The sequence below is a fragment of the Microcaecilia unicolor genome, chromosome 13, assembly GCF_901765095.1.
Source record: "Microcaecilia unicolor chromosome 13, aMicUni1.1, whole genome shotgun sequence".
Classification (NCBI taxonomy): domain Eukaryota; kingdom Metazoa; phylum Chordata; class Amphibia; order Gymnophiona; family Siphonopidae; genus Microcaecilia; species Microcaecilia unicolor.
In genome coordinates, this window is record NC_044043.1 from 28,136,593 (window position 1) to 28,153,984 (window position 17,392).

Sequence of the window (17,392 nt, forward strand, 5' to 3'; positions counted from 1 at the left end):
ACCCCTTCACGGAGCCGTCCTGCGAGGACAGCCCCAGGAAAACTTGGGCGCCCCGTTCGATTATGCCCCTCCACATGATCTTATGTACATATGGTATCCAGAAAAAAATGGGACCCCTTACATAGTTTCAAAATAATTTTCAATTGTTTAAACATTTAGTAAGTCCCTTGAAATTAGTTCATTCATAATTTGTGTTCAAAGTGTCCTCCAACCTTGACACATTCACAAAGTCTTCAACCCCACTGAGCTATTGGCTCAATGAGTTCTGAGGTTTCATTAATTAAGAGCTCAATTGTTTTGCGAGCTTGAGGGTCCTTTTACCAAACCGTGATAAAAAGTGGTCTGCACTGGTGTCAGCACATGGGTTTTCCACATGCTGCAGCAACTTTTAGTGCAGCGGTAAAATGGCCGCCTTGCCATATTTTTTTGTAATGGCCACATGCTTATTTCCCCATTAGTGTGTGGCCATTACCACAGGACCCCTTACCACCACCTATTTAGGAGGTGGTAAGGACTCCTGCACTACTCCCACACTAATCGGGTAGTGCATGGCAATGTGCCCATGCTACCCGATTAGTGCAAGGACGACTACTTTCCACCCATGGGCCCACCTCCCATGCTGGAAATTATTTTCCAGTGGATTAGTCTGTGCTGAATGGGAAACTACCATGGGATACCTAAGCATGACCCATGGTAGTGCCGTTTTAGCACGCAGTAGGCCTACATTAGGCCTACCACACCTTAGAAAAAGGGCCCCTTGATGCGCTGGAGCTTCATCCTGTTGAAAAATAAAGTACTCAGAAATGTCTCGAATTTCAGTAAGAGGTTTCTGCTACAGTAGGCTGTCTTTTGGATATTTGCAAAAAGGTCCCATTTTTCACAGATGCTACGTATATTGTAATCACTAGGTACATATAATTAACCATTGAGTTTCTTGATATTTGTTTGAATGCATACTTTTCTCTTGATTTAGGAATACCATCTATGATGGAAGACTTTGGAATTTGTTGAATCTTATGGATACCTACCCTACAAAATTGACTTACCAAATATTTGATCTATCAAACTCTAAAGCTAGCCTTGGTTTGGAAGAATACCCATGTTTACACATAATCTTAGCTAAACAGCATAGACAGTATTTAATTTCTGCAGTCAACCAAGCACCATTCTTCTCATGGTTTGCCTGTCAACATTCATTATCGCTGTTCTGAAGAAAAGTTGGTATTCATGGATAATAATGAACCTCTGTCTGACCAAAGCTGTTGGGCCACTCTACCTACTGTGTGTTTGAGCCACTTGTTCTTGTATCTTGGTGATCGGGACAAATCCAATGCTGCTCAAGTCTGTAAAAGCTGGAATCTGGCCATGTATTCAGCAGCTCTTTGGCAAACTAGGACAATTACCTTCAGTGGGAGGCCCTCAAGATCCAATGCCTTTGACTTTGAAGCTGCTGTTTGGCATGTCAAAAGGTTTGGAAAGTATTTAGAGCATCTGGAGATAAAATTTCTGAATCCCTATAATGCTGTCTTGACCAGAAAATTTCAGCTAACCATGCGAGGTCTTCTCTCACGCCTGGGCAAAAGCAATAACCGCTTAAAATCCCTTACTATTCAACATCTAGAACTAGAACGTTTAATATGGAGAACTACTATTCGGAATTCATTTATCAAGAGCTTAAGTTTTTTCCTCAAAAGAATAAGCAAGCACTTAGACTACCTCAATCTTAAGGGAGCAAGGTTGACATTAGAGCAAGGTTGTGGTGTTCTGAGTTCTCTTAGTTACCTAAGAAATGTGACTTACATCTCAGAACTCAATATTGAGGACTTCTTTAGCCAGCATCTGGCCGTCTACAGTAATCCACTCTTTACCCAAACTTTGGCCACCTTTCACAGTCTCCATGTTCTTACCCTAAATTACAATTGCATTTCTGATGACTTACTGCAAGTATTGTGTGACAACTGCTCTGATTCGCTGGGTACAATAAACATCAAATGCCATATCCATGATCCTCATGGGCAAGTGGTCTGGGGGATGTCCTGGTCAAACTTAGCCAAGCAGGTCAATAATCTGAAGGTAAATTTCTACTTTGAGAGGGTCATGAAATTTGATCATTTGTCAAGGATACTACTGCCTGAGATTCCAGTAAGAAATATTAGCCTACGAAGCTGCTATTTCAGTGACCCTGACTGGTCATTGAGACCAACCCTAAGTGATCTGCTTCCATACTACAAGCAAACTCTGCAGGTATGCTGGAATATTGTTTATTCTACAATCTAGGAAATAAAGGAAAACTAATAGCCAAATACAAATAGTTTGGAAACAAAGGGACCTAATTTACTAAAGATTGTCTCCCATTTTGTCTATGGGAAAAATGCCTAGTAAATAAGGCAATTCAGTGTCCTGAGAAACATATCTGGAGTGTGATGTTTTGATGCTGCTGGAAAAATGTGAACTACTAAACTGAGTTTTAGTCACAGGAGCCGACTCTGCTTGAGCACCCCCAATATTGAGAAAATTCCTTGTATGTGTCCAAGGAAGGGTTATTTCCACTGGGCTTAGCACCCCCAATAATTTTGAAAAGTTGACTCCTATGGTTCTAGTGACACTATAGACCAGAAGACTGAGGATCAAGGGATAGGGAAATGGGACTTGATGTACTGTCTTTCTGTGGTTTTTGCACCTACATTCAAAGTGGTTTACATAGTATATACAGGTACTTATTTGTACCTGGGACAATGGAAGGTTAAATGACTTGCCCAGAGTCACAAGGAGCTGCAGTGGGAATTGAACTCAGTTCCCCAGGATCAAAGTCCACTGCACTAACCACTAGGCTACTCCTCTACTAGCAACATTCCATGTAGAAGCCTGCCCTTGCAGATCAGCAACACGGCTGCGCAGGCTTCTGTTTCTGTGAGTCTGACGTCCTGCAGGGGCAATGGAGGGTTAAGTGACTTGCCCAGAGTCACAAGGAGCTGCAGTGGGAATCAAACTCAGATCCCCAGGATCAAAGTCCACTGCACGAACCACTAGGCTACTCTGCCACTCTATTCTTAGATATTTATAAATTGCTAATTTAGGGGCCCTTTTATTAAAGTGCATTAAGCACTTAGGGCTAGATTCTATATATGGTGCCAAAAAAATTCAGCGCCAAAAAAGCGCTATTATATAAGCTGTGCTTAAAGTTAGGCACAGTTTATAGACTAGTGCTTACACATGGGAATTGTGCCTATCTTTAGGCACAGGCCATTTGCACCAACTGAAACGTGGTGCAAATGTACATGCCTAAGCTAGACGCATATCCCCATTATTCTATAACAACGTGCGTTAATTTTAGGAACACCCCCGTTATGCCCATGCCCCTCCCACATTTCTGCCAGGTACTTGTGACCTAGATTGACCATTGTTAAAAACAGGATACCGGGCTAGATAGACCATTGATCTGACCCAGTATGACTACTCTTATGCTCTTATTTCCATGCCCCTTTTTTCAAATCGCTTGTAAATTTTAGGCATGGATCCTGTGCCTACATGCCAATTAAATCTAATTAGTGCTAATAATTGCTTGTTAAAAAGCCAATTATTGGCGCTAATTAGCTCATTCAATTAAATTGGGGATGCGCCCAAATTTGTGCGCACAATTTTTGGCAACTTTTATAGAATTAGGGGGTAAATGCACAGTTAGCATGTGGTAACAGGCTACCATACAAACACATTAAGGGGTTGTGCTGTAGTTTGTTTGTTACTGCGTTATTGTATTTCTAATTTTTCTCTGAGGGGGCGTGGCATGGGCAGAGAGTGGGCATGAATGCATTTGCCAGTTAGCATGTTATACTTATTCTATAAATGGTGCCTTAAAAGTCGGCACTGTAAAACCACGCGGTTAGTGTGATTCTATAAATTACGCCTAAAGTTATGCGTAGTTTATAGAATACACTCACGTGCCATTCTTGCGACTAAAATTTAGGTGCACCCATTTAGGCCACCTAAAACCAGGCCTAAATACCTGCACCTAAGTTAGGCACAGATCGGGTGTATTCTATAACAGGGTGCATAGTTTTTGAAATGCTCACAACTCGCCCATTCCACGCCCATGGCCATGCCCCCTTTTTCACTGTGCGCATTAGAATTTACATGCTCCGCATTATAGAATATGCCTAGATAGTTGTGCACTTTAATTCTAATTAAAGCCAATTAGTGCTGCTAATTGGTTATTAAGTACCAGTTATCGGCACTGATTAGCTTGTTAATCAATTAAGTTGTGCATATAATTTGGTCATACAGCCATATAGAGAATTTGGGGGATACTATACTGCCTCCCAGGGCTGTTGAGAGGAGGGCAGGGGGCAAAATTCCCCAGGTCCAGCTTCCAAGGGGGGCCTGGCGCCCACCCGGCACTATCATGGCTCTCCTGCTCCTGTGTGCCGCAGAGTTATCACGTTAACTCTGCTCTGTCGGTCACAGGTCCTTCTTCCTGCCGTGTCCCGCCTCCTCAGTGTTGCCAGGTGGGCGGTTTTACCGCCCAATTGGGCGGTTTTCTGCGACCCGCCGCGGGAAATTTTTACCCACGGTGGGTCGCGGTTTTTTGGGCTTCTTTTTTTTCTTTTCCGCGGTTTTTCGGGCGTTTTTTTCGGCCGCGGGGGGCGGGGTTAGTGACGTTTTGGGCGGGATTAGTGACGTTCTGGGCGGGGCTGATGATGGGGGAGGCGGGGCCGGTGACGGGGGAGGCGGGGTTGATGATGCGGGGGTGGGGGTGTCAGGGGCGGGGTTTGAGTTTGGGCGGGTTTTGGGCTGTTTTTAGGCTGGATTGGGTGGGAAAAAAATTTTCCACCTGGCAACCCTGCGCCTCCTGTGTAAAGTACTTCCTGTTTGGATGTGGCAGGAAGAAGGACCTGTGCAGCAGAGCAGAGCTAGCAAGAGAGATGACAAGCAAGTAAGCAGGCCCTAAATCAGAAGACCAAGCTAGAAAATATATTTGATTCATGTGTATTGTATATACTTTTTTTTTTAATTGTTACATCAAACTTTACCATCACTTAAGTTTCAGAAGCATCTCAGAGGCACTTTTTTTTTCCACACAATCAAACTACTCCATTCTCCAGATCAGGTTCAGATGTTTTCCTCTTTCCAAGTCTTTCCACCATGTGTGACGGTGGAATATGCAACACAACAGAAATTCCTTTTCTTAATTCTCTTTCTTTTTTTAAGAGGTTAACTTTGGAATTCAACAACAGCCATGAGATTCTGGATGAGGAGCTACTGCGTCTGCTGCTAAACTGTGAAAGACTGCGTTACCTTAAAATCTGGGCTTTCCTTGATGTCCGCTTTGTTGAGAAAATACTTCAATATCAGGAAGACGGCAAGTGTTACTTGCATACATTGAAGGTAAGAGGTTGTGACTGGGATTCTTCAATTTGTGCTTGTTGTTGTTAGGATCACAATTTGCTAACATCAGAGCCCAGACTGTTACTTCCTGAGGAAAACTTTCAAAAGATTTTATGCAAGTGCAAATGTGCTGGTCTGCTTTAAGGTAAAATTATGTATCATACCTGATAATTTTCTTTCCATTAATCATAGCTGATCAATCCATAGACTGGTGGGTTGTGTCCATCTACCAGCAGGTGGAGATAGAGAGCAATCCTTTTGCCTCCCTATATGTGGTCATGTGCTGCCGGAAACTCCTCAGTATGTCGATATCCAAGCTCCATCCGCAGGACTCAGCACTTAGAGAATTACACCCGCAAAGGGACACTCTGCCCAGCTCACCACCGCCGAAACGGGGGAGGGGAATTAACCCAGCTCATCCCCACAAAAGTGGGGGAGGGGAATCCGTCCAGCTCATCCCCGCGGAGCGGGGGAGGGACACCACACCCGCCGATGCGGGGGGATCTGGCTTATCCTGCAACCGCAACCGCGGGAGGAGCTGACTGACCCTAACACCGCCGAAGCGGGAGGGGTACAAAGCTGCCCTACTGCCGCACGAAGCGGGAGGGAGCGCCGGCAGAATTTAAGTCTCAATCCAGCCCCGTAAAACGGAGGGGAGAGGAATGCAGCAGCTCACTGTAACACAAATTCGTCTCAACTCTTGAAGAATCCATTGAAAAACTTGAACACAAAGTCCTCCTGAACAGGAACTGAAGACTAAACTTGAACCTGAAATGCAACCAGAATATAAACAATACAGATATCTGGGAGGGGCTATGGATTGATCAGCTATGATTAATGGAAAGAAAATTATCAGGTATGATACATAATTTTACCTTCCATATCATCATGCTGATCAATCCATAGACTGGTGGGATGTACCGAAGCAGTACTCACCCAGGGCGGGACATTGAAATCCCTGACCGCAACACTGAAGCTCCAAACCGGGCCTCCGCCCGAGCAGCCACAGTCAAGCGGTAATGCCTGGAGAAGGTATGGGCCGATGCCCAAGTTGCCGCCTTGCAAATCTCTTCCAAGGAGACGGACCCGGCCTCTGCCATCGAGGCCGCCTGAGCTCTAGTGGAGTGAGCCTTCAGCTGGATAGGCGGCACCTTCCTTGCGGCCACATAAGCCGCTGCAATGGCTTCCTTGACCCATCTTGCCACTGTAGGCTTAGCAGCCTGCAGACCCTTACGAGGACCTGCAAACAGGACAAACAGATGATCCGATTCCGGAAATCATTGGTCACTTCCAAGTATCTGATGATGACTCGTCTCACATCCAGATATTTGAGAGCAGAGTATTCCTCTGGGTAGTCCTCCCTACGAAAGGAAGGGAGACAGAGCTGCTGATTCACATGGAAGCGAGAAACAATCTTGGGCAGGAAGGAAGGCACTGTGCGAATAGACACTCCTGCCTCAGTGAACTGCAGAAAGGGCTCTCGACATGAGAGTGCCTGGAGCTCGGAAACTCTTCTGGCTGAAGTGATAGCCACCAAAAAGACTGCTTTCAACGTCAGGTCTTTCAGAGATGCCCTTGACAAGGGTTCAAAAGGCGGCTTCTGCAAGGCTCTTAGCACCAGGTTGAGATTCCACGCAGGCACCACTGAGTGCAGAGGAGGGCGCAGGTGATTAACTCCCTTGAGAAAGCGCACCACATCTGGCTGCGAAGCCAGGGAAGCACCCTTCAGGCGGCCCCTGAAGCAAGCCAGAGCCGCTACCTGGACTTTAAGGGAACTGAGCGACAGGCCTTTCTCCAGACCTTCTTGCAGGAATGCCAACACTGAAGAAATTGGAGCAGTGAAGGGAGAAAGTGAGCCTGCTTCACACCACGCTGCAAAGGTACGCCAAACCCTGGCATAAGCAGTAGAAGTAGAGCGCTTCCTCGCTCTCAGCATAGTGGCGATGACCTTGTCTGAGAAGCCCTTCTTTCTCAGACGCTGCCGCTCAATAGCCAGGCCGTAAGACCAAAGGGGGAGGGATCCTCCATCACCACGGGACCCTGATGCAACAGGCCCTGCTCCACTGGCAGCCGCAGAGGATCGTCCACTGAGAGCCTGATCAAGTCCGCATACCAGGGACGTCTGGGCCAGTCCGGACCCACCAGGATTATCCGGCCCGGATGCTTTGCCACCCGGTCTAGCACCCTGCCCAACATGGGCCAGGGCGGGAACACATAGAGAAGCTCCTGTGTCGGCCACTGTTGGAGAAGAGCATCTACTCCCAGGGATCGAGGGTCCCGTCCTCTGCTGAAAAAGCGCGGCACTTGGCAATTGGCCGATGACGCCATCAGATCTAGGCTCGGCTGGCCCCAGCGCTTCGTAATGTCCAAGAACGCCTGAGCAGATAGCTGCCACTCTCCGGGATCCAAGGTATGGCGACTGAGAAAGTCCGCCTTGACATACATGACTCCGGCAATGTGGGCCGCTGACAGCTGTTCCAGGTTCGCTTCCGCCCACTGGCATAGATTCATGGCCTCCTTGGCTAGAGGGGCGCTCTTGATACCTCCCTGGCGGTTGACATAGGCCACAGCCGTGGCATTGTCCGACAGGACCCGTACTGGCTTCAACGCCAGTACCGGGATGAACTCCAAAAGCGCCAACCGAATGGCTCTGAGTTCCAGGAGGTTGATAGACCACTTTGCCTCTGCAGGAGACCAGAGCCCCTGCGCTGTCCTTCCCAAGCAGTGGGCTCCCCAGCCCGACAATGAGGCGTCCGTCATGACGACAATCCACTCCGGGGTCACAAGAGGCATTCCTGCAGACAACTTGTCTGTCTGCAGCCACCAGCTCAGCGCCTTGCGCACTGCTGGGTCCAAGGGAAGGCGCACAGCATAATCCTCCGACACCGGAGTCCAGCGCTGCAGCAGAGAGTGTTGTAGTGGTCTCATATGAGCCCTGGCCCAGGGCACTACTTCCATCGTGGCCGTCATAGAGCCCAACAGCTGCACATAGTCCCAAGCCTGAAGAGGAGAGGCTACTAGGAACTGGTCCACCTGAGCCTGAAGTTTGACAATCCGATTGTCTGGCAGGAACACTCTGCCCACTTGGGTGTCGAATCGAACTCCCAGATACTCCAGGGGACTGAGTCGGGCGCAGCTGGCTCTTCTCCCAGTTGATGATCCACCCCAGGGAGCTCAAAAGAGCAATCACCCGGTCCACAGCTTTGCCGCACTCTGCATAAGAGGGGGCTCGGATCAACCAGTCGTCCAGATAAGGATGGACTTGTACTCCTTCCTTTCGCAGGAAGGCCGCGATGACCACCATTACTTTGGAGAAGGTCCGCGGAGCAGTAGCCAACCCGAAAGGCTCTGAACTGGAAGTGTCGGCCCAGGACTGCAAAACGCAGAAAGCGTTGATGAGGAGGCCAGATGGGAATATGCAGGTACGCTTCCTTGATGTCCAAGGAAGCCAAGAACTCCCCTGCCTTCACTGCCGCTATAACAGAGCGGAGAGTCTCCATGCGAAAGTGCCGCACTTTCAAGGCCCGATTGACCCCTTTGAGGTCGAGGATAGGCCGGACAGAACCTCCTTTCTTTGGTACCACAAAGTAAATGGAGTAACGTCCCTTGCCAATCTGATTTTCTGGCACCGGAACGACCGCACCCAGGCGTATCAGGTTGTCCAAGGTCTGCTGCACTGCCACAGCTTTGACCGGAGACTTGCAGGGAGAGAGCACAAACCCGTCTCTTAAGGGTCGGCAGAACTCTAGCTTGTAGCCGTCTCTGATGACTTCCAGAACCCAAGCGTCTGAAGTTACCCTGGTCCACTCGCTCAGAAACGAGGACAGGCGTCCTCCAATCTGCACTGGGGGAGGACCGGAGGGCGCACCTCCGGGACGGCGGTCTCTGCGAAAGGAATGCTGCTTGGGGGAGAAGTTCCTTTTGAAGGAAGAGGGGGCAGAGGAGCCCGACTTGCCCGGGCGGTACCGACGGGCTTCCTGAAACCGTCCTCTGGAGTTACCAGGGCGAGCACCACTGGCCCGAGCCCTGACCTCTGGTAACCTCTTGCCCTTAGACGTGCCGAGATCGGTCACAATTTTGTCCAGCTCGACCCCAAAGAGCAGCTTGCCTTTAAAAGGCAACTTAGCCAGGCGGGACTTAGATGCGTGGTCAGCAGACCAATGCTGCAGCCAAAGCCACCGCCGCGCAGAGACTGTCTGAGCCATACCTTTAGCCGAGGCTCTCAAGACATCATACAGTAAGTCTGCCAAATAAGCCAGGCCCGATTCCAGGGCCGGCCAGTCAGCCCTCAAGGAAGGATCCGAGGGGGAAGCCCGCTGCACAATCGTCAGGCACGCCCTGGCCACATAGGAGCCACAAACTGAGGCCTGCCAACTTAAAGCAGCCGCCTCGAAGGACGACCTTAAGGCCGCCTCCAATCTTCTGTCTTGGGCGTCCTTTAGGGCCGTGCCACCTTCCACCGGCAATGCCGTTTTCTTAGTCACCGCAGTGATTAAAGAATCCACGGTAGGCCAAAGAAAGGTGTCCCGTTCACTTTCAGGCAAAGGATAGAGGCGGGACATAGCCCTAGCCACTTTGAGGCTCGCTTCCGGGACATCCCATTGAGCCAAAATCAAAGTGCGCATGGCATCATGCACGTGGAAGGTTCTAGGCGGGCGCTTCGTCCCCAGCATAATGGCGGAGCCAACAGGGGCTGAGGGAGAGACGTCCTCTGGAGAGGAAATCTTCAAAATGCTCATGGCCTGCATTAACAGGTTGGGCAAGTCCTCTGAGCGAAAGATCCGTGCTGCAGAGGGGTCATCCGCTCCATCCGAGCGGGAATCCGTCTCCTCCAAGGAATCACCAAAGGACCGTTGGGAGAACTCAGATACGCTGCCCTCATCTACATCAGAGGAGACAGAGTCCTCTAAGGCCTGGAAATCCACCCGAAGGCGTTTACTTCCGGGGGCCTCAATCCCTTTATCGGACAAGGGAGCAGGGGCAGCGTTTTGCATAAGGAAGGCCTGATGCAGCAGCAAAATAAACTCGGGGGAGAAACCCCCCAGACTGTGCACTTCAGCAGCCTGGGCCACAGCCCTAGACGCACCCTCAACCGGCGCTCGCAAGAGCGGGGGAGAAACATGCTGCGCATCCAAGATGGCGTCCAGCGTGACACTCCGCGAAGGAGCCGCGTGGGAAGAACGGCGCTTAACTTTAGCCGCTTTTCTGCCGTCGCCCAAATGAAGGGCGGCCATGGCATTAACGTCTCCCACCTCAAGGGCGGCCCAAGAAGAAGCCGTCCGAGCAGCGTGGCCGGCCAAGATGGCGGAGGCGAGCAGCGGGGGATGGGCGTTTATGGCGGGAAAAACCGCCGCACCGGAGGAAGAACCGGGACACTGACCGGCCTCCAAACTGACACCCAACAAGGGCGAATCAGACTTTAAAACCCCCGCATCCCCGCTGGACGCGCACACGCGGTCCATGGGAAGCGATTCTTTGCGCCCTCGCCCTCCGATGCCATCAGCCACGTGGAGATCAATCGGGGAACCCCCTGCCCGCTACAAAAAGGTAAAATTACCTGCTTTCCGCTCCGAGCTGTAACGACCTGGTGTCCCAGTGAGTAGCTGCAATAAACGTTTAAATAAACGTCGAAATAAACGCCCTTAAGGACGTCCAAAATTTTTTTTTTTTTTTTTAAACGGAGCCAGCGGGAGGGGGGAGAAAAGGAGGGACCTGGCACCACCAGGTTTGCACTTGCTCAAGAAGAGCCCTCAACCCCAGGCACTCAACAAAACCTAAAAATTAGGCTTGGAGGCCTAGCCAGAGCTGCTGCTGTGTGTGACCACCACCTGCTGAGATAGAGAACATACTGAGGAGTTTCCGGCAGCACATGACCACATATAGGGAGGCAAAAGGATTGCTCTCAATCTCCACCTGCTGGTAGATGGACACAACCCACCAGTCTATGGATTGATCAGCATGATGATATGGAAAACATTTTTTCAAGGTATCTTCCCCTTACCCTTGATATATGTGACTAACAGTACAGCATGCCCAGGGTAGGCTACCTAGGTGATGCTTCAGCCTTGCTTCCCCCTCAGTCCATAGGCACCCCCTGAGTTTTTAATAAACTTAACATTCACGATCGACTCAAAGCCGTGCCTCCCAGAGCAATCCTGTAAAAATGCATTATCAGACAGCTGAGATAATATTTAACCATCTCTCTTATCTCACGTGCAACTTTCTTTAAATTAGTCACCTTACTTTCTAACTCTTCTTACTCTCATACCTATCTATATGTTCTGTCTTTGCTTATACCCTTCACTATCAATTAAAATGTTCTGTTACGTATTGTGTTGACATTGTAAGTAGTATACTATGCCATAATTGTATTGTTATTTGAATATTTTTACTGCTGTAATTGCCTATTGCTCATGTTTGATCTATTTTTACTGTACACCGTCTTGAGTGAATTCCTTCAAAAGGCCATAAATAAATCCTAATAAATAATAAATTGTGCATTTAAATATTAGACCTTATTTAGTATATACCTAAAGAGGGCAGTTTCCAAAAGCCATTTACATGGATAAATGGGCTTTTGGAATGGCCCACTCTCCCTGCACATGAAAGTACAGGCTGATGGTTCTCTTGAGTCTGCGTGGCTATCAAGAAGAGTATTGCTTTACTTATGACAGCTCTTTGCTGCCACCCCTCAAGGCTGCTGCTCTAGGGGGTCCTTTTACTAAGGCCCGGTGAAAAATGGCCTGTGGTAGTGTAAGCGTGAGTTTTGGGCGCACGCAGATCCATTTTTCAGCACGCCTGTAAAACAGGCCTTTTTAAAATTTTTGCCGAAAACGGACGTGCGGCAAAATAAACATTGGCGCGCGTCCATTTTGGGTCTGAGACCTTACTGCCAGCCATTGACTTAGCAGTAAGGTCCCATGCAGTAACCAGGCGGTAATGACCTACGTGCATCAAGTTCCACTTGACGTGCATCAGAAAATAAATATATATTTTTCAGACGCACGTAGCAGATGCGCGCCAAAAATGAAATTATCGGAAGAGCCATGCTGTAGCCAGGCGGTAACTCCAAATTGGCGCATGTTGGGCGTGTATAGGCACCTACGCAACTTAGTAAAAGGGCCCCTAGGTGACTGCCTGATCTTGGCTAATGGTTGGACCACCTCTGGCAAATGTTGTCACTTTTAGCAGTACTAAAAAGTATGGATGAGGACATTGCTGGAGTGGAAACAGTGCACTATGTTTTGCTCTCAAATCTCAACAATCACTTTAACCTACATCATTTGTACCTACAAAGCACTCATGGTCCTACAAACAACCCATATTACTGAAGAATTATTGTAGACTAGACAAACAAATCAACATAAGCTCAATCAAATACACAGATAAACATGGAAGACCTAGAATTCAGTCAGTAAAAGAAATCCCATAGTCAATAATATGGAAAAGTAAGCTTTCGCCAAAGTCACAAAGCATAATGATTATCCCTTTCTCTTTGAAACAAGTAGAGTGAAGTGGTAGCTGTGTTAGTCCACTTTTAAAGGTAATAAATAGAAATAAAAGAAAACAGAGAAAGGAAAATAAGATGATACCAGAACACTGTATCAACGGTTTTATGGTAAGAATATTAAAAGGAAGCTTTAAGACAATCCAGGAACATAAGACCTTTCAAGTCAGGAGGATTAAATATTTTGACACCCACCAGATAGGACTTAACAAAGATCTGGGTTTTCTAGCCCATTATGTAACTAACATAGTAACATGTAACATGGAGGGGAATAATCGAACGTCGCCGGCGAAATAGGTCGCCGGCGATCTATTTTGGCGGCGGCGGAACAGCTGGCCGGAACCGTATTTTCAAAAAAGATGGCCGGCCATCTTTTTTTTCGATAATACGGTGTGGGCCGGCGAAATGCCTTGGATTTCGCCGGGTTTGAGATCGCCAGTTTTGTTTTTCCGCGATAATGGAAAAAACTGCCGGCGATCTCAAACCCGGCGAAATCCAAGGCATTTGGCCATGGGAGGAGCCAGCATTTGTAGTGCAATGGTCCCCCTCACATGCCAGGACACCAACCGGGCACCTTAGGGGGCACTTCAAACATCTTTTATAAACAACCAAATTAGCTTCCAGGTGCATAGCACCCTTCCCTTGTGTGGTGAGTCCCCCAAATCCCCCCCAAAACCCACTGCCCACAAGTGTGCACCATTACCCTAGCCCTAAGGGCTGAAGGGGGGCACCTACATGTGGGTACAGTGGGTTTTGGGGGGTTTGGGAGGGCTCAACATTACCCACCACAAATGGAACAGGTAGGGGGGGATGGGCCTGGCTCTGCCTTTCTGCAGTCCACTGCAACCAACAACTGTTCCAGGGACCTACATACTGCTGTCAGGGTGCTGGGTATGACATTTGAGGCTGGCATACAGGCTGGCAAAAAAGGTTTGTATTTTAATAATTTTAGTGTGGAAGGGGGTTGGCGATCACTAGGGGAGTAAGGGGAGGTCATCCCCCATTCCCTCCGGTGGTCATCTGGTCAGTTGGGGCACCTTTTTGAGGCTTGGTCGTGAAAATAAAAGGACCAAGTAAACCCGGCGAAATACTGCTTATCGCCGGGTTTTATTTTTCCATTATCCGCGAAAGCCGGCCATCTGGTAGCCACGCCCAAGCCTGCCCATGTCCCACCTTCGCTTTGCCGCCAACACGCCCCTTTGAACTTTCGCCGGCGAGGCGAAGGGAAAGCGGCAAAGCTATCACAAATGTAGCTTTCGATTATACGCTTTTCGCCGCTTTTGCGAAATCGCCGGCCATATCCCGATTTGTGTCGGGAAATAGTCGGCGATTACTTTTGATTATAAGCTGGATAGTAACATAGTAGATGACGGCAGAAAAAGACCTGCACGGTCCACCCAGTCTGCCCAACAAGATAAACTCACATGTGTCATTTTTTGTGTATACCTTACCTTGATTTGTACCTGTCTTTTTCACAGCTCAGACCATATAAGTCTGCCCAGCACTATCCCCACCTCCCAACCACCCACCCCGCCACCCACCACCGGCTCTGGCACAGACCGTATAAGTCTGCCCAGCACTATCCCCACCTCCCAACCACCAGCCCCGCCTCCCACCACTGGCTAAGCTTCTGGGGATCCCTTCCTTCTGAGGAGGATTCCTTTATGTTTATCCCACGCATGTTTGAATTCCGTTACCGTTTTCCTTTCCACCACCTTCTGCGGGAGGGCATTCCAAGCATCCACCACAGAATTATACTGCTTTGTCACCCTCTTATGCACCATCCATCTCTCCCTGTCTCTCATCCACCCAGCTCCCCCTGTTTCTCACCTTACCCACCCCACCCTCTTTCTGTGAAACTGTCATTGGAATGCTTTTGATGTTTCACTAATATTTATCCAAACAAAAAAACAGCACAAAGGGCCTTTAAAAACACAAGGGACACGGTGCTTATGTTAAAACCTTTAATAGTCCAAATTTGATTGAAGGAAGACCCGACACGGGCCGTGTTTCGGTGCCACCGCACCTGCGTCAGGGGTCACACGAATAATAAGGAGGCTTATACAGACAAATTCGGTGCATCTGTTGACTTGCAAAGTTGTCTCTAAATATACTCCTCCTTATGTAGTACAATATGAAGCCCTTTGTGCTGTTTTTTCGTTTGGACTTTGTTTTGTGCTTCGTTCCCTCTCTTTGTTACACTCTAGTCACTTATATTTATCAACATTTGTTTATTTCTGATCTGAAGAAGAAGGGTTACCTCCGTAAGCTAATCAAAAAATGTATTAAGTTAGTCCAATAAAAAAAAGGTATCATCTTATTTTCTTTTCTATGTTTTGTTTTATTTCTATTTATTATCTGAGAAACAAAGCAGATGACTAGATTTATATACTTATCTGTTTTTTCCAAGAAAAGAGGAAGATTTGGGTTAGCTATGGGAATCTTTCTCTCTCTCTTCTCATCTGTGTCCTTTCTTATGCAAAAATGTAATCATTTTAACGAGTTTGTATAACATACTCAATAGAAATATGGGTGTTCAGTCTGCTCCTCAGCTGGACTCAAGGTTACATAAATCTCTGTTCTTGGGAAGTTCCTGCAATGTTCATTTATTATTTCTCTGGGTTTCAGACCTCCTTTTCAGTACCTGGGTCACTCTCTCTCTACCATAGGCTTTGCTGTTTTCTGTTCTACAAACGCCTCCTGATCTGCTTTTTCTGTTTCTGCGCAGATACGGATATACACTAATAGATATGAGACAAACGAAGAAGACAGAATGCTAAGAGACATTTACAGGAAGTTCAGGGGCATGATAGAATCGAAGATGAACTATTTTGTCATTGCCTATCCAATGATGTAACGTATTATCTTTGAAGACAAAAACATCATCCCTTGATCTTAATAAAGTTGTACCTTATGGAAATTAATCTGATGGGCTACGGGTGTTTATCAGTGTAAGACACTGCGGTGTTCAGAGCTGTGGAGAATACGGAATCATTTAGAGTGTCAAATAATTATGCAGTTGTACTGAATCAAGTCTCCAAATCCCTTAACCCCTCCATTAGCAACCCAAAGTAGCAATTTGATTGTCTGTACTGAATCAAACGAAAGTAAATATGCCTTTACTACGGAGTATGTTCTTTACATCTGCAGGTAAATACATATCACAGATTTACGTGGGCTGCATCCATGCTTCCTTCTGAGAGTCTTCAGGTTGTGCTCGGAACTTTGAGCCAGGACACTACATTGGGCCAGTAATTTTGCTTGAACGACAGTGGCTAGGTCTCTTAATCTCTGCAACGAACTGTATTTGGGTAATAATGAAAACATTATTGCTTCACCTCACCATATGGGCAGAGCTATGACAAGGGGGAGAAGTGGGTGGATGGGGCTGCAGTAAAGGCTGCAGTGTCAAAATGATAACTATGTATTGAAAGATTGTAATTAGAATTTACAAGTTCTCATGACTGATGCCCATGCTGGAGGCGAAACATGTCATTTTGGGGGAAGACCATTTGAATGCTTGCTTGTATTGTTATTATTTTATGTACTGATTTACGGTGTCACACACCCACCCCCCCCCTTCAGGAAAATTATTTACAGAATAATCTTTTTTATGTACACAAGACTTTTTGAATAGTAACATATCCCGAAGTTATCCGCTGCTGCCTATCACATGGCTGAGACATAAGTCATAACAGACAGAAGACTTAAAATTAAGAGGTTGGCGGCATACCATCCTTTATACCCTTTGTTGTTTGTGGGTATTTCAGGTATTCTGGTTCCCTGAACCTGTTGACTAAGCCTACCAACTGGATTCAGATTCACAGGACAAGGATGATCAAGGCCTTGGTTTACCCCAGTGCATGCTGGGACTTGTAGTCTTGCTTTTGTTAGGGAATGCAATGGTGAAATATTTGCATGTAATGGGGTAAACCCAGGACAGGATCAACCCTGTTCTGTGAATCTGGATCCAGTTGGAAGCCTTACTGTTGTCCAGGGGTGGCCCTACCATTAGGCCACCTAAGGCAGGGGCCTCAGGTGGCACATTCCAGGAGCGGCACTCTCCTAATGGTTAGTGCAGTGGACTTTGATCCTGGGGAACTGAGTTCAATTCCCACTGCAGCTCCTTGTGACTCTGGGCAAGTCACTTAACCCTCCATTGCCCCAAGTACAAATAAGTACCTGTAAATACTATTTAAACTACTTTGAATGTAGTTGCAGAAACCACAGAAAGGCAGTATATCAAGTCCCATTTCCCTTTCCCTTTCTCCTTCCCTCCTCAACCCATTCCTGTTTCCTCAGAGGTAGGATGCAGTAGCAAAGAGGCCGGTGCCAGGGCCGCTGAGAGACTGAACCAGGCCCGGGACAGGGCCACCACCGCTGGGCCCGGGGCAGGGCTACCATCCTCCACAATCATTGCCACTGCCCCCCCACACACACACACACATTGCTGCCGCAATTGAAATACGTTGTTGGCTGGCAGGGATCCGGAGGCCCCGCTAG

The 17,392-nt window shown here is 47.7% G+C and overlaps 1 protein-coding gene across 1 annotated transcript; it reads left to right on the plus strand.

Moving 5' to 3' along the window:
• Positions 1-1,227: 1,227 nt before the first annotated feature.
• FBXO39 (F-box protein 39) lies at positions 1,228-15,746 on the plus strand. The gene is made up of 3 exons (XM_030222075.1): positions 1,228-2,244; positions 5,206-5,382; positions 15,618-15,746. Exons 1-3 carry the CDS (start codon positions 1,228-1,230, stop codon positions 15,744-15,746), a joined length of 1,323 nt encoding a protein of 440 aa, XP_030077935.1.
• The last annotated feature ends 1,646 nt before the right edge of the window (positions 15,747-17,392 follow it).